This window comes from Ambystoma mexicanum, chromosome 5q (genome assembly GCF_040938575.1).
Source record: "Ambystoma mexicanum isolate Mex_15411 chromosome 5q, UKY_AmexF1_1, whole genome shotgun sequence".
NCBI lineage: Eukaryota > Metazoa > Chordata > Amphibia > Caudata > Ambystomatidae > Ambystoma > Ambystoma mexicanum.
The window spans coordinates 805,186,973-805,207,617 of record NC_090933.1 but is presented as its reverse complement, the minus strand read 5'-3'; the positions used below and the strand labels follow the sequence as shown (position 1 = coordinate 805,207,617).

The following is a 20,645-nucleotide window of genomic DNA, read 5'->3' as shown; positions in this document are numbered from 1 at the left end:
GTCTCTTCTATTGGCGCCTAGGTCCCTCTCAAGGCCTCTGGGGAGGCTATTACACTACAGAGGACTCCTCCTAGGAAGAAGACAAAAATGTCTAAGAATATAATAATTGAGAGCACCCAGACAGCCAACCGCAGGGAATCTGATGTTATGGCAGAGATCGGCGATGGTAGCTCTCGAGCTGCGATGCCTCCCTCAGTGGAGGCTCTAAAAGAACAGCGAGTCTTAATAAACCAAGAAAAGTCTGAAATCCGTCAATGTTTCTAAAAAGTGTGGATCAAGAAAATTCCTCTGCAAATTGAGGGCTAAAGTTCTGTCACCGCAAGAGAGGATTTTTGGCCCCGCTAGGTGCTGCCATCCTTAAACTCTTTAAAAGTGCAAATGAAATCTAAAAAAGGATCCATAATCCCTGGCGAAAGGGGGTTTAACGCTCCCCTGTTGTCTTGTGGAAGCATCTGGATCCCTTGATGGCTGTCTCACACAGCTTCTTACCATACCACGTGTGGTGCTCCCCAAACAGCGCATGCACGTGTTTTGGTAAAAGGGGTAGGGTTTTGGTGTGAAGACTAACACTCAGGACATCTGGTCGGCAGCGACAACCCCTGAAACAAGATGGGTTGGACAATACTACTTTGTTAAAACTCTCCCGCCCGCCTTGCTTGTGGTCACCAGACGGGGGCTCGGCACATCATAAGGTACTATGGCTTGCGAGTGGATTCCTGAACAGTTACTTCACTGATCCTGGTCAAGATTAGCTGTGACCAGTAGATATCTTTGCACAATGTCTTGTTTTGGTCCTTCTGGTTCTTTTGTCTCGTTTTCCGGTCAGTGTCTTGTGCTTTTGAACATAAACAATGTCCTTGACTGCGCAGTTACTTTACCTTTCTTGCAGATGGGATCAAGGTCTGTGTGATCCGAGTCGCCTGGGGCGGAGGAGCAGTACTCCCCAAAGTAAGCAGAATTGCACAAGTCACAAGATGATGTGCGCGTTTGTTCCCAGATAGTGCAATGCTGTGTGTACTGCTAGCGCTTACTTGTTATATTTCTTTCTTTCTGTCCGTCTGTCTTTGTGTTCAGAAGCGGTGACTTCCAGGAGCGGAGCAGGTCGCAGCAGAGGCAGAACAAGTTAAGTGTTCAGGACTTCAGAGCAGGCGTGCAGAGGGTGCTCTTGCTGCTTGTCTGGTGGCAAGCCCGAATGCGAAGCATGGGTGTGGCTTATGTAGCCCTGGGCCAGGAATGCCTTTGCTGCATGGAGCGTTCCTTAGGCTCAGAGGGAGAAGGGTCTCATCTCTGGCGGCCACCCATCTTCCAAGTGCGATGCCAATTATGCATCAAGGTGGTCCAGCATCCCTCTATGTGCAGCACCAATGGGAGCCCTGCATTCAGCTGGGCTGTGATCATGAAAGCGGGCCTGTACTTGTGTTGAATAATACATATAATGCTTTGTCTCGCCAGGGATCAATCATATCGTTTCTAACTAAGTCTTCTCAGTTGGATCAAGCTGTGCAGATTCTGGAAACGGCTGACCCTAATGGAGATTTTGCGCCAATAAGTGAGTGTACGGATGACAAAGAGGCCTCGCTTGACCCCTCATTCTTGTTGACGGAGGGTTTGACCCTGGCAGAGATGATGCAAATCCCTGAACGATGCACAGAGTGATTTTCCCATGCAAGAGGTCAGAGACTGTTACCAAAACCTATGCTGCGGCAATAAAAGCAAGTACTGCTCAGTCCGTCATCCTGATGCATAATGAGGGGCTTTTGAATGACCACTACCCTAAGGAACAGGACGTTTGGTCTCCTTGTTATGGAGCAGATTTTTCCCTCAAATGAGACTGTACCTCTGAACAGGTCCAACCCACTGGAACTGTTCTCCTATGTACCAGCTCTAAGGAACATGTACTCTATGGAGGGTGCCGTGTGGGGGAGGGAGGGCGGGGGGGGTGCTTCTAGCAGCTATCAGGGAGTTCTGAGGAGATTTAGTGTCCAGATTTGAACTTGGCATTCTGGTTGTATCCTTGGCCTGGGAGTCAGAGCCTCTGGGTAGAATGAGGGACTTGCTGCTAGTTAACAATACTGGATCCCCCGCTCTTCCCATGACAAACCTTTTGGAGGATTGGTTAAGTACAGGTTAAGGGGGGGGAGACAAGATCATCTTGCTGGGTGATATTAATTGCTACTGTGGGGAAGACTCTGACATTGTTGGTCGGAGGATGTCTATGTCTAGTGCGAGGAGCCGTGACGGGGCTACCTGGTCACAAATTATGTGTGACTGGGATATGCAATGTGTGAATATGGCATTCGCCAAAGGGAAACCACTTCGGGAGACGTGACACTCCAAGTTTCGTGCCTCCACTATAGATTATATCTTAACTTTTGAGACTTAAAGTTAACTTTGATAGCTTGCTTTATATAGACCAAATTTGGTTCAAATAGCAGTGGTTACATTAAAAAGGTCCTAACATTCAGGGTAAGACAGTCAGTTCACATTTATTACATAAATGGTGGAGCATCATACATTAGGTCACCTGGGAGTGAGTCAATTCACCTCTGGTAAATAAATAATTAATTATTACCACTTGTATCACTGTTAAAACCGGTCGATTCACATTTGTAACAAATGGTTGAATATAATAGATTGGGTCACCTGGGAGTGAGTCAATTCTCCTCTGGTAAATAGATAATTAACTATTAACACTTGAATCGGGCAGAGTCCTGACCTTTCCTAGCTAACGCATTTAAATAACCTGACTCTCCCCCCCTTTTTCCTCCGTGAAACGCAAGTACAGCAAAACATCCCCTTGGGGGAGGGGGTGGGGGGGGGACCGAGAACACTACAACCCGTAATGACTAAACCACTACACTGAACCCTGCCTGCCTCTGCAGCCACCCCACTGTGGGGGGGGAGGGGTGGGGGGGGTGGGAGGGTTGTTGGGGAGGGGGTGAAACCAAAAGGGCACGTGACTGCTCCCTTCACTTTGACATGAACACTGGCTCCAGCCCGTCTGTGAGTGTGTTTACTTTTAAATAGTGCAATATTTTTCGTTCGTTCCCCCTCACCCTGAAAGAAAGAAGTGTGTACACAAGCCACTGCCCGCCTGTGCGTTGCCAGCGAGTGAGTTAACTTCTAAACAGTTCAATATTGTACCTTCCTTTCCCTCACGTTCCACCTACATCAGCAGCAGCAAACCATGCCATCCTGCGTAATGGAGCCCCAGGCTCTGCTGTAGCAGAGCAGCACCAGCAGGGCAGGCTCACTCCTCCCAACCTTAATGCCTCACCTCCAGCCAGGCCCAAACTCTCAACCCAGGATTGGGGAGAGTAAGGCAGGCCAGATGGGAACAAGGACAGCTGGAAGGGCATCCCCTTCAGCACCCGAGAGCCGGTCTGCCCTCTCTGGATCTCCCGCAAGCTTCTCCCTTTGCGCCACATCAGGATACAATATATATGTAAAGATGTAAGGTTTATTACCAGCTCTTCAAGATACTTTACAAGCAATTACTTAAGTTACATATAAGTTACTAATAGGACAATAACACTGGCAGCCCGTCATCCAGGCAGGTGTCAATCTGGAAAAGTGAACACCCTTCATTTTAATGACAGACGTAACTTGATGGCCGAAGGCCAACCGTCTTATGCACAGAATTATAGAAATACAGACTGCTATGCTTGACCAACAAGTGGCCATTTTAAACGTAGCAAGAATCCCCGTTTTGCTTGTTAACCATTGCTCATTGCTTTCTGTCTAAACTGCTTTGCAGCTTGCAATTCTTGCGAATTCTGCTTACTCTGCTCAACTGTTAACATTGTTGTCTGACTATGAAAGGGCAAGGTCGCGGGACTGAGGAGTTTGTTGAAACTCCTCTTGAGTAGCCCAGAAAGGAATGCCCATGCTCCCTCTCTGTAGCCTTGAGGGAGAGCTGCAGGGCATTTAATCATTTCACAGCTGCCAGCCAGTCTCGTTCTGTGGTAGAATATGTTAGAATAAAGCAGCTAAAGGCTTGAATTATGCTCTTCTTACGGCCCCCCTTCGCAAAACCCTTTAGAGCGTGTCGGCTCCCAGGACACGAATAGTACCTCATAGATGTGGCTCTTCCCCCGTGTGCAGCTTGCTTCCAAGAACAGAACCACCGTGTTCTGTTCAACAACTAGAAGATGCCTCTGCACTTTCTAATTGCACATTGTTACTAGAATAGACATCGAAAGTGTCATAATTGTCATACCCGTCGGAAATGTCCATCGTCATCCCGAGTTAAAGTAAACTTAATAAAAGGGGGGTGTTAAACATGACATAGCTGATTGTAGGATATGCATTTTGTATATATGTAACTGATGCACGTAATTCGCTCTCTTGCGTCCCTTGAGGTCTAGAAAACTCACGTCGCGGGGCGTGAGACCACAGTTGGCCAATTGAGACTATTTTTGATTGCAATAAACCCTAGCATTGGGAATTTGAACCTTGTGTCTGGCACATCTTTTCGTGTATGGTTATTGCCTTGTTTCCATATCGCGAGGGACCCCTAGGGGCCCCTTTCACAGGGGGGATCACCAACTGCCTGGGATGGAACCTTCACCCACACATTCTGACATTCAGGGACCAACACTCCACGTGACATGACAACATTCCATCTGGGCTAATCAAGCAATACACAACACATCTCCCCCCCTTTACATTTGCACAAACCCACAACGAGACACTACACAACACATCTCCTGTCACACACACACCAACCATACACACTGACATGGATCACCAGGGCATGCACCACAACCTGTGCACTTCCGGTCCTCCACTCACACAACACCTGATACGCTGGCCAGGCATATCAGAGCCATTGACCAATACCATTGAAACATCTCTGCACCTTGATGCAGATGGTAGGAGTCATAATAACACACAAAGTACAGCTAACAGCAACTGTCTATGTGCAGGAAAACAAAATAGACGTGGTGTGAAAACCACTAAAAACAAAGCACATGTATGACCCTGCATGACTTCAACCACAGTCACACCCACGCCATAACTGGGGCGCTACCACCCAGCACACATACTTTGTTTAACCCTCTGTGACTTCTACCGCAGTCATGCCCCGACTTTGACTAGGGGCGCTACCACCCATAACATATGACCCTGCGTGACTCATCCCACAGTCACACCCACACTCCAACTGGGGGCGCCATCAGCCAAAACCAACGTGCATTTGTATCGCCCCGAGTGACTAAAACCACAGCCACCCAAATACCCCAAGACATCCTTAACCTAACTACTAGAATAAGGCATGACAAAAACATGCCATACATGCTGACCTGGCACTCTCATAACAGCGCAAACATGCTTGAACCATCAGAGGCATACTTCCCAAACAACCATGGGGTACACACATCCGTACCAATACAGAATAGAAGACCAGTGCGCTACCCCCAGGTAACCAACAACACCAGAGGTGCTACCTCCGACAACCATGTAATACCTGCATCCGCACCCACACCGTAAAATGGGACTGAGGGTGCTACCCCCAGTATGGCCTCTCACCTCACCATACTGATGACAGGAACCACACCTTATTTCACACATCACTGACACTTAAAAACTATCACTCAAAAAGCAATGTATTATACATTAGAGAAATGTACACCAGGACATTATCAGCAATGGACCCTAACATGTGTTTTCTAACCTCGAAGTCCATGTTGCGTTAGCGCACCTAAACTTGTTGTTTATACACCTATAAGTCCATGTTGCACTGTTAAAACCTAAATCTCAGCAAATTCCCAAAAAGGTTAGAGCTGCACTGCACCAACACCTACCCATCCATGCCCCATGCACTCCAACACAACATATACTTCTAAACGGAATGTCCATGGGGCATGGATGGGTAGGTGTTGGTGCACAGCAGCTCTACAGTCTTGTCACGGGTCGTGTGCAAAGCATCAGGATTTCTGTGGAAGAGGAACAAAGCCGCACTGCCTCAGTTAGGCGTTATGTTGCAGTCAACATAAAAGTAACATGGGAGAGCCAGGTACTGTGTCAGCGAGGAAGAAGGCTCTCAGTGGGAACTGTCCGAGAAGTCGACATGGTTTCATGGACTAAAGCCTATGGAGGTTCTGTGGGGGAGCTGGTGCTGCTGCTCCAAGCAACTGGATGGGCACTGGGGGTCTCAGTTTGTACAAAGATGTACATCGGATCTGGAGGAAATATCCTTTTTATTGTTGGGAATGTACACTGTATACTGTCCTGCAGAATGTAGAATTTGAGCATATTGTATTGTCGTAGGCGGTACCGAAGGTGCAGTGAATATGTGAGTGCAGCAATCCTAATGCGTTGAAATATGATGCAGAGTTAACTACTGTTGAGGACTTAGCAGCATAGAGCTCTATTGTGGCTATGGATAGATAGGTGAAGTGTACATGTCATTAAGAGATATTGGTTTGGATATGGGCAATATTAGTTATAACCAATTTGAGGAATTGTAGGACGGAATAGGATTAGAATGCAATTTCTGTTATTAGGTTGCCCTATGGCAACATGGATTCTTAGCTGCAGTGTATGGGTTTGCTACAAGTGCACAGATGTTTGGAGTGTGCGTGTGTAGTTTGCTAGCATTAACCTATTGAGGATCTGCAGCAATTTTAGGTTGCATGAAAGCAACATAGACTACTAGCTTTTGCAGAGGAGCCTCTGTCGGGCTATGAACTTTTAGGAATTCTAAATGTGTTTGATCTTAATTTAATGTATTTACATCAAAACGTATGGTCATGCATTTAGTAGGTGTCAATGCATATGGTTTTAATCTGACTGTTTTTGTCATAGTAATGTTAACATGGTGTATGGTGAGAGAGTCAGTGAAGTTGGGTGATGGGTAGAGCTCACACTATGCACGGTATATGTGTGCGGGTGTCAACATGGTTTTGAGAGGTAACGCTCCCGGTGCGTTGCGTGTGTGATGTGCCACGTGTGGAATGTCTTGCCATGATTTTTGGGAGGTAGCGCCTCCAGTGTGTGGGCCGAGGGAGCTGTGCCCATGTAGTGGTGTTTAGCATTTAAGGAGGTAACGCCTTCATAGTATTTCAGGGGGTATGGGTCCGCTTTAATAGCCACAAGGTGTTTATAGTGAGGTAGTGAGGGGTTGTAGGAAGCATTTGGGGAGGCAGCACCTATGTTTGGTTTTTGAATTCACTCGTCACTTTAATAGCCTATCCCTCCAATTAGGGGCGCTCTTCCTCCCCCTTTTTGCTGCCCCGGGTGATGGGCCTTACTTGATTTGGGGGCAGTGTTGTCCTTCTTCCTGCACCCGCAGTAGATTTACCAGCTTTTCCACGCGAAGATCCTTCTTTGAAAGACCAGCTCGTCGCCAATGTAAAGATGTGACCTCCAGCTTTCTTGGGTAGACTTGTATAGTTTATTACCAGCACTTCAAGATACTTTACAAGCAGTTACTTAAGTTACATATAAGTTACTAGTAGGACAATAACACTGACAGCCCATCACCCAGGCAGGGGATCACCAACTGCCTGCGATAGAACCTTCACCCACACATTCTGACATTCGGGGACCAACACTCCACGTGACATCACAACATTCCTTCTGGGCTAATCAAGCAATACATAACAATATACAATTACGGGCTGCCCACAAGCCGCTATCTTGCAGGGGCCTCTTGACAGGAATAATTCCCAAAACTCCCCAGCCTCGTGAAAGCCCCCCCCCGTAGGTGGAGCATACCAAGTCCCCTGGCTACTTCTTCTGTGCTCTTCACCACGGGAAGTGAGAATGGCCCAAATAACACAGAAAACATGAAACCAGGGCGCTTTATATATATATATTTAAAAAAAAAACACACATAAAATGCTGGTTTACACTTGCATGCAATCAACTTCAATTCTGGGAGTAGAGCGATTTGGTGACCTGTCACGATTTCTAAATCTAATAGGGTTTTAAAAGACTGTCTTGAGGTATCCTCTATACAATGGCCGAGGGAGACTCTCTCTGTTTGAAATGTGGCTCATTTTATTGATGGCCATACGAAATCCTTTGTGGTAGGATCCTAGCCATGTGGGTCTCCCAGAAAAAGATCACTTTATTGAGTGCATGATGGCGATATCCAGGCTATGAAAACAGAGCTTAGATGGAAGCTGAACGAACTATGAAGGAAAATTGAGGGCGAACGTGATCACACGGAAAAAATAAAATGAAAGCACATTTTTTAATGCCAGAAGGTGCTAATATAGCAGCTAGTGGGAGAAGGGTTCTGCAAATTTGAAGGCAAAAAGATACTGGTGCATTATGGAAGCTCCTCAATGATAATCATGGGCAACAAGAGAATCTCCAGGTCAATCAAATTATGGAATTGGAATAGACAAGACACATGGGCGGGCTATACCTCCAGGAAGGACGCAATTATGAGTGTGTACCTTTTGGGTTGGTCGGAGAGTTGTAGTTTGGTCTTGGACAATGTCCATGTAGAACATCCAATAAGTGCCAATCCATCGAAGGTGGCTGACCCCGGCTACATCTTTAATTACATAATGAAGGGAGAACCAGGCCTATGGGCTAACATTCTATATACTCTGTTCCAAGACATCCTCATAAGGAAGGTAATTCCGTAATCATGGATGAATGCAATCATAGCCCGTTTACAAGGCGGCCAATAGGCCGATAATTAGGTGGTAAAAGCCTATCGCCCTTCTTGATGCGAGTAGAAAAATCTTTGCTGCTGTTGTACTGGAGACCCTAAACGACTGGACTAGGGGTATTTGTTGGTTTGATCCAAACCAGTCCGGTTTCAGAAAGGGGATTGACACTCAATGGTTTTTTGATGTCCATGGTATTGAAAATCAACAGAATAGGGAAGAAACCTCTCTGATCTGGTCATTCTTGACCAGACTCCTATAGGCCTGCATCGCTCCTTGAACAAACTGGTTCTCTTTATGGATGCTCATGGACTAGGCAATAAGACCCTGAAGAAAAAAAAAAGATTATAGAGTGGAAGTAAGAGCAAGAAATGTCTCTTTACTTAGAGATTGAAGGGTGTGCCACTGGACAGGGTGGAAAAATACATCCACCTGGGTTTCACTATTTGCAGCTGTCAAACAAACAAACAAAAGAAGACCACTTAGAATGACTGATGAAGACATGTTGAAGGTTTTGCTGCACAACTGTAACTTATTTCTAAACTGGGGAAATTCTCCCTCCTTCCAGCAATCACTTAGTATAAAAGCTAAGGTGCTCTGTGCCTCGCTTTATGACATCGATATTTACTCTTTAACTAATTGGAATCAGCTGGAGAGCCTCATTTGGCGTAATGTTCTTGGTCTTCCAAAGGTGTATCCGTGCCTGTTATCAGGCATGAGCTGGGTTTATGGTCTATGAACGCATGCTTTAAGCATAAAATCGTATCCTTTTTTAGAAAGATTTGCTTGCCTTAAGCAAAGTCTCTTTTTCTGAAGCACTCCTCACTGTATTTTGATAATTCCTCTCTTTATTTTTCTGCATGGGTGAGGGAAAAGTCAGTCTCTGCTGTTGGATCTGGATAGATCCTTAGAGAAACTAGACATGGAACCTGCTAAAGAAAAATTAACAGTAGAAGCGAGGGACTAGATTCGAACACGCAAGACTGACCAATTACACTCTCTTTTGGAATGTTTTTAAGACCATAAAACCTTTTTCTACCCTGAGCTATCTATACAGAAATTTCTATTTCCGGTCTGTAGAATTAAAGGTTTACAATTACAACTAAATCTTGACCCAACCCCCGAGATTATGGGTGCTAGGAAAGGTATGGAAAGAAAAAAATAGGGTCTGCAGACTATGTGATGCTTGTGGTGTAATAGAAATGATGGAACATCTGTTATTATGCTGCCCGCAAACAATGTTAACAAGATGAAAATATCTCTATCCTTTTCGAACACAATACAGGCTACTCAATTACAACCTTTTTTGGGCTTAACTATTGTCTGGAGGACAGATTTCCACGACTCTGGTCATTTTACGCTGTAATGTTGTTTTCTTTTGTCTTTTTAGATGCATTTGTCAAATTATTCTCTGCTCTTTTTACTTGTTTAATATGTTTGTGTAAGGTTTAAATAAAGAAACCATATACACAAAACATAAAAAGATGCCCCCATGAGAGAGGAAGCCTGCAGTCCCACTAAATATTTCTCTGAATTATCACATTGGGCCATAAACTGCAACTGAAATGCTAAAAATAGTATGATTTTAAAAAAGTCAGTCGATCCAACCTCACCCTTCTCTGAATGAACAACAATTTGTGTTAAGGGCTACAGTACGCTTACATAGCCACAAATCAGCGAGGTAAACAGTCACAATATTTTTGAACACATAACTTTTCAGAAGGCTGCTTAAAGACAACGCTGGCAGTCCCACAAAAGCCCTCCGTTTGATGTTAATGGATTAAAGACCTAGCTGAAAGGAGAACCCAAGAGGAAGTGGGTGGGAATGGCCATGGGGACTACGATGCTCATGGGCTGCCTATGGATGGGGACAAAGCCAAACAACCCTCACAGGCTGTTTAACCCATCTAACTTACATCTGTGGCATCCAGAGGAAAGGCCCTGGAGGCCTTCTAATGTGCCAGCCTCAGAACGCAGATGAGTTAATAAAAAAAGCTGAAACCGCCAAAACGGGAGAGAGTCGGCCGTGAGCCAGTAACACTGCATGTCTGTACGTATTTATTAGTGCCCCGAACAAACTCCACCGAGCCCAGTCTCCTGAAATCAGGGAAGGCCAGTCCCAGGTGGCACTACGCTGGCAACGAGGAGAGCCCGAACCCAGTCAGCCATTGTAAAGACTGGAGCGGGGTATCTGTATTCCTGCTCCCCATGTGGTGGAGTCAAGGCACAGGGCATCCCAGCCAAGATTCTCTATTGTTGGTAGCAGAGGACGAGCAATCAAGGCTTAGCTCTCAGGAGGTGATGAAGACTGGTTCTTCAGTACAGGGTAGTCCCCAAGCAACCACAAAAGAATGTCTACACACTACGTTGGTGAAAACAGTCTTTATATAAATAGGGTTCACATTATGTACACTATCACAGTAACACACGTTGTGTTCTGACAATTCTAAAATGGTAAATATATACAGTTTCTATGTGGTACCACACTTACTCTGATTCCATTAAAATGCATCAACTGTAGACAGCTCAAATCAATGTAGCAAAAAGGTATTAACCATAGACATAGGAGGAAAACAAGGGTTTAGACAATTGGCAGAATACTGGGCCCCTACCGTCGGGCACAGTTCTGTGTGAGGATTCCCCCTTCCCCCACCTGGGCAACCTGTAAATAAGATATACCACAAGCCCAGTCCATATATTGTCAAACAGAGTCTTACCTCCTTGTATAAAAGTTCTACCGCCCTAAAGTACCTGGAATAGCAGAGTTCGACTTGGGGTCATCGACGGATCCTTCTTGAGCGACACCCTTTAAGGGAGGAGTCACAGATCGTCGAGATCCCACGAAGAAAAGGTGAACAACTGCATCGGGCAGAAGCTTCGGTCCTGGCTGTGCTCGTCGACGATCAGTCATGGACGTCCTGCGAAGATGAGATGTGCAGGGCACCTCGACGATGCTAGTTTGTTGCCGCAGAGTTACTGAAGAACTTTGGCCCATCAAGGGTGTCGGGTCGTCACCGTCTTTGTGGTCTTCAGGTGGCGAGAAACCCACCGGCGGATTCTCCTTGGCACGTCAGCGGCCTTGACTTTTTCCCGGTGGGACAAATAGGTTGTTGGTGATGGGCGAGGGAGTCCTTCGTTCAAAGTGTTCTTAGGCAATGGAGCGTTGCGGCCCCGGTCGACGATGATCGTGGTTGACGGTGATGGACTTCAATGCCCGGGCGCTTCGCTTCGTGTTTCTGCTGCGGTCCCAGCCTCCGGTCTGCAGCCTTTCGAGGACAGACTTCCAGGGTGCTTCGGCAAAGGTTAGCTGGTGCACGATGGTCCCTCGTAACTCGGGAGAGGTCTCCTAGCCAGGTCCTCTCTTGGATCAGTTCCTTGAAGGCACAGCAGCTTTCAGATTGGCGTAGCACAGCAGCAGCAATTCTTCTTCCAGTGGGCTTCAAGGTTAAGCATCAAGTATCAACTTCAGCTTGTGAACGATTTCCATCAGTGAGAGGTCCCCAGATATACTGTTTGGTCTCGCAGTCACTCTGCTGGGTCACACTCAGGCAACCAATCATCCAGAACGGCATTCAGGCAGGCAGGCCGCCAGCCAATCAGGCTCACAGTGCATTCAGGCCATTCTTCTCCATCCAGACACTCACAACATGGAATGTGGATTGGAACAAGCACCCAGCCATTCAGCACTCCACACTGCATTCATACCAGTTTCGGGCAGGGCTGTCTCAGTCTTTGTGTCACATACCAGAAACCAGACACCCATAACATGCAGTGTATATTGGTGACACACTCCACTCACCCAGGTCCACCCAAAGGGCATACCCACAACATACAGTCACTGGGAAGGCTCCAGCCAGTCTGGCCTGGACTTCCCCACAATACCATATATGGAACTTCCACCCAACAGTCAGTCAGGGGGAAGGGACAGAGTCAGAGCTTCCCAGGACTTCGGCAAAACAAGGTAACGGGCAATAGAAAGCAAGAGGCCACAGGGGACATCTTGTCTCCATCAGGAATCAACTGATCCCAATGGCAGTGGCAGGGCCTGGGTATCCCCAAAATGGAGGATACTCAGAGCACCTGTCAAATTCAGCATGGAGCTGCCACCAGCCCATACCCTGCTCTGTGGGCCACACACAGGTGCCCAAAAACATACACTAGGGGTACCGGGTTGCACCCCCACCCATGGGTGCCATAAGGGGATCCCAAGGGTCTGTTCACCAAACCAAAAAGAAGAAGAGCTGCACTGCCAGGAGTACCTCATGAACTTCTGGGCAGAAAATAACACAGATCATACAAGAAAAAGGACTACAGAACAAGGACAGGGAGGCCCTGACCCTCCAAAGCATTTCCAGCATCACAACCGTGCCCTGCAGTTGCTCTCCCCAACACGGATCACAAGCTGCTGAGCTTTAGCTCCCGCGAAGGAGAGCCGAATCCGCTGTGATAATGATGTAGCCTGCACCCCCTGTGCAGGCAAGGAAAAGGGGCACATTGCTGCAGTGCCCCCACCCCGGAGGTTGACATATGCGCCCTGCAGCACTGTTCAAACATATACATGCACAACATGCGAGCGCTGCAGGGAAAGTTAAAGTGCACTTATTGAACAACAAGGGCCCACTACGAACACTGTCACTCAAACAAGGGCCAAGGAGGAACGTTTAACAATAACCAGCACCCCACCATTACAGAGTCAGAGCCATCAACCTCACTAGCAAGGGGGGGAGTGGGGGTGGGGAGTCCAGTTCAAGAGCGCGCACAGGCCCACCCGGTGCTCAGCTAGAGCGTACACACAGTGAGGCAAGCAATAGGAGGCAGCCAGCCATCCAGAGCGGAACTGTATGGCAGACGAACAACAAACCCCACCTACCAGCCGCAGTAGGGCCAGGTCCGCGGAAGAACTTCTCAGGCCAGCAAACCTATGGCATGACAGAAGTACCTGGCATGACTCAGCGCAAGGCGTTTATGAAACCTTTTGCCCCATATGCTGAACGAGTAGCCATCTGGTGGGAGCTCTGGTTGCAGCAATTTGACCTCCACCTCAAATCCCCAAAAGTCACATCAGATGAAGAAAAATGCACAGTACTAATGCTGAACCTAGGCACACTCGCCTTGCAGCTTTTCAACACGCTTCCAAATAGAGGCCTAGAAGATGACTAACAAACAGCGAGGATCGTACTCGATGGCAATTTCTGCCAACAGCTAAATCCTTACTATGAACGCTTCCAACTGAGTCTAACGAGACAAAGGCCAACTGAAGTCCATTGATGAGTTCCACTTGATGATCCGTTAACTAGCAATAGAATGCAAATTCCCTAATGAAGAATTATCTGTGAGGCGACGTGTCATTCACGGAATATCGTCAGAGAAATTACGGAGAGACATTCTATCCGAACGCAACATTCCCATCGACCACACTCTGGAAATGGGACGTCAGAGGGAGAGAACTGACTGCCAAGTAGTCCCGATGGAGACTGCCATCAGTCGCCTACCGATCGACGCAGAACAAAACTCTGCCGCCATCACCGCTGTGGACACCAAAGGACGGTCACCAGGATGGAACACCGTCCTGCCAACACGGATACCCTGCCCCCAGCATGCATGTAAATGGTGTGGAGGTGCATGACACTGCAATGAACCCTGCCTAGCCATTGGGGCCATGTGTCGGAAATGTGGGAAGATGAATCACTTTGCTTCGGTCTGCTTCAGTTCCACCCAGTAGCCGGAGACCTGTACATGTGACCAACCCAGACAGTGGAGTGGGCGACAAACGAATTGCAAAGACAAGGCAAGAACAGTTGAGAAAAGGACACGCACCAACAGCAGCGATAGTGAGGCAAGTGTAGATTCCGAGGATGCATCATCCCGGGAGCATCACGTCTTACACCTCAAACGAGGAAGCGAAAGAGTGCATCTCATCTCTGCGGTGGAGTCACATAGCAAAACAAGGATGAAGTCATGCAAATCCCAGTCTACATGCACAGTACTTATGAGCAACACACCCACCAATGTGGGGATTGACACTGGGGCAACAGTGAATGTGATATTGCTTCGTAAACTAAAAATGATGGACATCCAAAGCCAAACCGCCCCCCTATATGCATACAAGAGTGAAACCCCCCTTCCTGTGAAAGGATAATTTAAAGCGGACGTTGTGTACAATGGGGAAGCGTGCAGAACCAGGTTCTACATGGTGGATGCCGGCCTTGAGACCTTACTAAGTTGCAGAAAAGCAAAAAAACTGAAAATCATCCCCTTTTTCCCTACAACTCCAAGAACCGGAGGTCGACAAAATCATCACACAACACCCGAAGCTGTTCGGGGGGCATTGGCTGCTTAAAAAAACAAACCGTGACACTCCAAATTGATCAGACCATTGAACCAAAAGCAGTCCGCCATCGAAGGCCCCATTTCACCTACGGGCAGCGGTTGAAGAGGAGCTCAACAAGCTAGAAGACCTACGCATTATAGAAAAAGCTAATCCGTCCTTTATGACTGGGGTAAAATACTCATACAATAACACTGCATGGGCTAGAAGAAATTGTCATTTAAGTTGGGGAGGGATATGGCATCCAGTGGAAAGGCGCCAGAGGCAATCTGAGGTGCCAGTGTCAGAATGCAGATAAGTCAATAAAAAAGCTTCCCGCCAAAACGAGCACGTCGGGAGTGAGCCAGCAACGCTGCGTGTCTGTCCTTATTTGGTGATGCCACCAACAAACTCCACCAGGCCCAGCCTCCTGGAATCAGGGAAGGCCAGTCCCAGCTGACACCACACCATCTTCACCTCCAATGCCAATAGTTTAGGATTATAGGTGGCAATAGAAAGGCTGCCTATAATAGCCAAAACTCTTGCAACCGAGACATGCCTGTTGCGTAGGTGACCATATGTCCCGGTTTTGCCGGAACTGTCCCAGAAATTGGAACTCTGTCCCCCTTTGTCAAGATTATGTTTCCCATGGAAACTACAGTGGTCCCGGTATTTGATAGTAGGTCTTCATAGCTGGCAGGCACAGCTCGCACAGGAGAAATGCTGCATTGTACAATTTAAGATAGTGATACATTCATCATAATATTTGTTTATTTGAACAGTAACACTTAAACCCACTTCTCCTCCAACCGCTATTTGAGTTTTGTGCCTTGCTTGACAGCGACTTTTAAGAGTTAGTCCTACCTTTTCTGTTAGTTGCTCTGTGCCGGTTTTTTACTTTTTAAATCTGGGCACCCTAAAGTGTTGCCTGCAGTGTTTAGTAGCAGAGTGCTTTTGGGACACGCTGTAATCTGGAATTATGACATCAACAGCTTTTACGATTCTCTGTGCAATGAGGTTTAGTAGAGCATTACATCGTGCCTTTATTCTTTGCATTGTGAGATTTGTTGCGATGTTTCTCCCATTTTAAATGAAATATTTCAAATCCCAACAAGCAAATTAAAAAAGAAGTACTTGATCAACTACTAACGGATTGCATGGGACAGGTTGAGGGCGCTAGATTTCGGGGTGGGCGGGTGGGCAGGCATGCAACAGAGAAATAAAACATATCCTTCCAAGAATACAATACTCATTCGTACCTAATTATAACCCCGTTAAGAATCATTCGGAATAATGCATTCCTTTTCTGAAACATTATGCGGCTGTGGCACGATCAGCTAAAGGCTGCTGTTAAACATGTCGGGAGTTTGCATGCTGCCCGGATACTTGCTGGAGTTACTTTGTTCTCACCTCTTGATGTGTCTGTCCATGAAAGTGAGCTCCTGTCTACCAGAATCTCCATCCTCCATCCTGTGCACTGGAGCACAAGCACTGCACCACGGGTGGAGACTATTTCCTATTGACATTGGCCTTAGCAACAGCGTCCTCATCACGTGACTTACGTACTACGTTCTATAAAACGCACGTTTAACAGACGCGCGTGATACACACGTCATACTACGTGTAGCGCAGGTTACGGTCTATGCTGTATCCGTATTTTAATAACTGGAATCTAGTTATCTGAGGGAGTTTACAAAGTGAAAAGCGATGCGTCCTAGTTCCATGCGAATTTCACAGGTGGATTGGATTGGGTAGTGGGCTTGAACAGGACACCAGCACTAGGATTTGACGGGTCCTCGGTGCAATTTGTGGTGGCTCCCTTATTGTATTAATAGTGACATCAGTTATATTACAGAAACTCAGTGCGGGAAATGGAACAAATTTAATGGGGGAACTATCATCTCTTCTAAGGGGCGGGGCTGTGGCCCTGGCTAGGTTGAGCTACACAGTATCTCTTCATAGAACACAATCCTGGCTATTTTCATAAATGTATAGAGCATTATGGGAACATCATAATGCCCACAATTTAAACATGTATTATAGTGATTCAGTAAGAAACTCTTTTAAGCGAATAATGGAATCTTCTGTACATAAATAGAAGTTGTATTTATTTATTTGGATTTATAGAGCGCACATCTGTCTGGGGGCATAGTGGCGCTAAATAAGTCTTACTTGTTACAGGCATACATATTGAGACTGCTACAACACTATGTGAGGACTTGGCAGTTTGTAGTCTGCCTAAAGTTCATTGAAGAATGCAGGGCTCCCGCACCATTTGGTAAAATGGTCCTTGGCAGGGACCAGCATTACTGCCTATGCTCCCACTTGGCAAGGGCCAGGAAACGGTGGGTTTGGGGGAGGGGGCGGGGCCTCACAAATCAATGCCCAGCAGAGGGGGGTTTGTGGGGGCAAGTGGGGCGACCTAGGGTCAAGGCTCAGCCTGGGAGGACTCCTACATAAAGAGCATCGCCACGAAGGGGTGACCTCTTTGTCTCAGGTTCCTTGTTTGTGTTGCTCCTTTGTTTCGTGTTGCATACATGCCAAAATTCTCGAGCACCTGGGAGGGAGATTTTGCGACAGCGGGAGACCGGAATTTCCCCATATGATTGCATTAGGGATTTAATTAATTTAGGCAGGAGTACATAAAAAATATCAACCTTCTTAATCGAAAAATCGGGAGTCTCCCGCCTAAATCGGGAGGGTTGGCATGTATGGTGTTCCTTTGTTTGTGACGGAAATAGCAGTCGAGGAAGGGTTCCAGCGCCCAGGAGTTCCAGAGACCAGGAGTGCCAGAGTTCCAGTGAACAGGGGTTTCCGTTCCAGCGGGGTAGAAACGTCGTGCTCCGCATTAGAAGATAAACAGGAGGTGAATATACAAGGTTAGGGGGTGTTTTTTCAGCTGTTTGGGGTTTGTTCGTTCGCAGGGCGTCTGGTGTTAGAGTTTTGCCCAGGCGCCGAGGACAAAGACATTTGGGTCACAGAGTGAATGCCCAAGTGGGGAATGGCAGGGGAGTAGGGTGACACCTGCAACAATTGCTATCATGGTTCCATGTCATTTCATCGTTGGATGTTTTTTCGTGGGATTTTTAAAAATTATTTTTGGGGGGATTCCCCCCGATTCCCCATCTTCTTTAATTTGTATTTATTCTCAAACACCCACACCCCATATATATAATTTACTAAACCCCCCCCAAAATTAGATGGGTTTTTTCGAAAAAAAATTGCGACAAAAAACCCTGCGAAAAAACATCACGCGATGAAAGGACGTTGTACCATGAACTCTGTGCAGTTGCTGGGGGCAGGGGGAGAGTCGGGTAACTTATATGCTAAAGAAACAGATGTTATCCGCTGCATCACCGTAAAATGTGGGTCCTTCCTCGATTTTATTTAACTTGCAACATGGGGGAATGTTAATGCATTTTAATGAATGTTCGGCGATCCAGCGGTTCCGTGCTGTTTTTCGTGCTTCTATGCACTGGCAAGGTTGCCCCAAAGATTACAAATGTTTAGCAGACGGCATACTTACATGGGCGGAGGGAGGAAACTAGCCAGTCATTGTAGGACTGAAACCTTTCCTATACATTGCTTTCTTGACCCGTAGGTGGTTTCTGTGTGAGGCATGAAGCTGTCTCTGATCCGCGTTTCTAGGCGCTGTGCAAAGTTTAATGATAAGAGTTACATTCAAATTATGGCTTTGTAGGCACAGTCTGTGAAGGCGACAGATGTAAGTTACGGGTACAATTATTCAAAGATAGAAGATTACATTCCAAGTCGTGTCTAGTCTGAGTTGTGGTTAAAAAAGCCAATTAAACCACCGGTATAGGTTATATGATTCAAAAGACTCAGATAAAAGACAGCACCAAATCCAGTTGTGCAAATAGACATTTTTAATTGGTCTGATTGCCCTTCTGTGACTCCAGTTTTAGCAAAATTCGTTTTTTAGGATCAGTTGAGAGTGTTTTATAACATCCCGGTATTTCCAGATGTCGCCTTGCCGTTTCCAGGTAGTCCTGTCTCTCCATGATAAGAACGTTGCCCTCTTTAACTGCTTCCTTTATTACTATAGATAAATCTGATGTTAGATCTTGTAAGGCCATTTTTTCTTGCAGAGACAAGTTGCACATTGCGGTCTTACTAGTTTTCTTATTCTTCAGTTTCTAGAAGTCTTCTGTGACCGCTTTATAAAAAGTATCTTTAATGTTATCCGGTGCTAGTTGAGGCACAAATCTTGATTTAGGCTTAAGTTCTTTGCTCGGTAGCATATCTAGTTGTATATCTAATTCCCGGAGGACTTGGAGTATGTCGTATTCTTCTGATTCGCCAATGGATCTCAAAAGGTGTATTTCTTCAATTTCTTGGATTGTTTGGTCACTTTGAGTCGTTTGTGCTGGCTTCTCATAATTGCTTGGTACCTTAGTTGCAAAAAACCTTTTGAGTTTTAATTGACGTACAAATTTGAATAAATCGATATGGATATTTATTGGAGAATTATATTAAGAATGAACTTATCCCAAGAGGATTACGGATCCTAATTTTTCCTAACTTTAGTAACGACTTGGATAATGATCTTGCGGACCTTTGGGAGAAGAACCTAAACTGCAGCTCGAAAAAGATGTTAGAACTCCTGATAGAACACGCTACCAGGGAACATAAGCAAATAATTGAACAAATTGATAAGATGAAGAATGAAATTAGTGAGAAAAAATCATTGGAAGCAACAAAGGAAAAGAATTATAATGCACGAAATTTTGAAAAATTACCAAGATGAAATCAAATTGAGAAAATTACGGAAGCATTACAGAGAGGAGAGAGACTACACGGAAGACAGAGTCTATACTTTCCAAACTAAATATAATCAATATATAAAAGCAGGATCCAAAACAAGCACACCGAATACATCCTCAGCAAGCTCAGATGCAGACTCAGAAGGAGAAACAATCGCCATAGAGAAGGAAATCTCAGAACCATTGAACAAGAACAAAAATCAACAAGGCTATATGAACCAAATAAAACGCTACAAAAAAGGTAACCGAAACCAAATACCCAAGCAGGTCCGTTTTCAACTACCAGCGAATGTAGCACCTACGCTACTTACACAAGGAGGCGAGGAAGGAGGGGGGGTACAAGACTCAACCAATCAAGAAGCTTAAGGAAGCACAAACAGAAGATTCACCCGAGCGAGTGCGAAAGACTACAACAGGAACAAATAGGCCCGGACCTTGTCATAAACATATCTAAGAGAATACTCACCGAAACTGAAAAAAACCTATTGAACAAGGGATTGTCATTTGCACCAACTACGGGTTTCAATGATATCAATATCCATATCGATTTATTCGAATTTGTACGTCAATTCAAACTCAAAAAGTTTTTTGCAACTAAGGTACCAAGCAATTATGAGAAGCCAGCACAAACGACTCAAAGTGACCACACAATCCAAGAAATTGAAGAAATACACCTTTTGAGATCCATTGGCGAATCAGAAGAATACGACATACTCCAAGTCCTTCGGGAATTAGATATACAACCAGATATGCTACAGAGCAAAGAACTTAAGCCTAAATCAAGATTCGTGCCTCAACTAGCACCGGATAACATTATAGATACTTTTTATAAAGCTGTCACAGAAGACTTCTAGAAACTGAAGAATAAGAAAACTAGAAAGACCGCAATGCGCAACTTGTCTCTGCAAGAAAAAATGGCCTTACAAG

The 20,645-nt window shown here is 45.9% G+C and overlaps 1 protein-coding gene across 3 annotated transcripts in view; it reads right to left on the bottom strand.

Annotated features, from left to right (window-relative positions):
* Nucleotides 1-16,473, bottom strand: part of LRRCC1 (leucine rich repeat and coiled-coil centrosomal protein 1) — a 1,358,299-nt gene extending 1,341,826 nt beyond the window's left edge. For all 3 annotated transcript variants that reach the window (XR_011278636.1, XM_069621288.1, XM_069621287.1), the window contains exon 1: nucleotides 16,345-16,473. Coding sequence is in view for 2 of the 3 variants with exons in the window: in XM_069621288.1 (XP_069477389.1) it covers nucleotides 16,345-16,460 (116 nt within the window). In the remaining variant the exon portion in view is untranslated. The remainder of the gene's footprint in view (nucleotides 1-16,344) is intronic.
* Nucleotides 16,474-20,645: the final 4,172 nt, after the last annotated feature.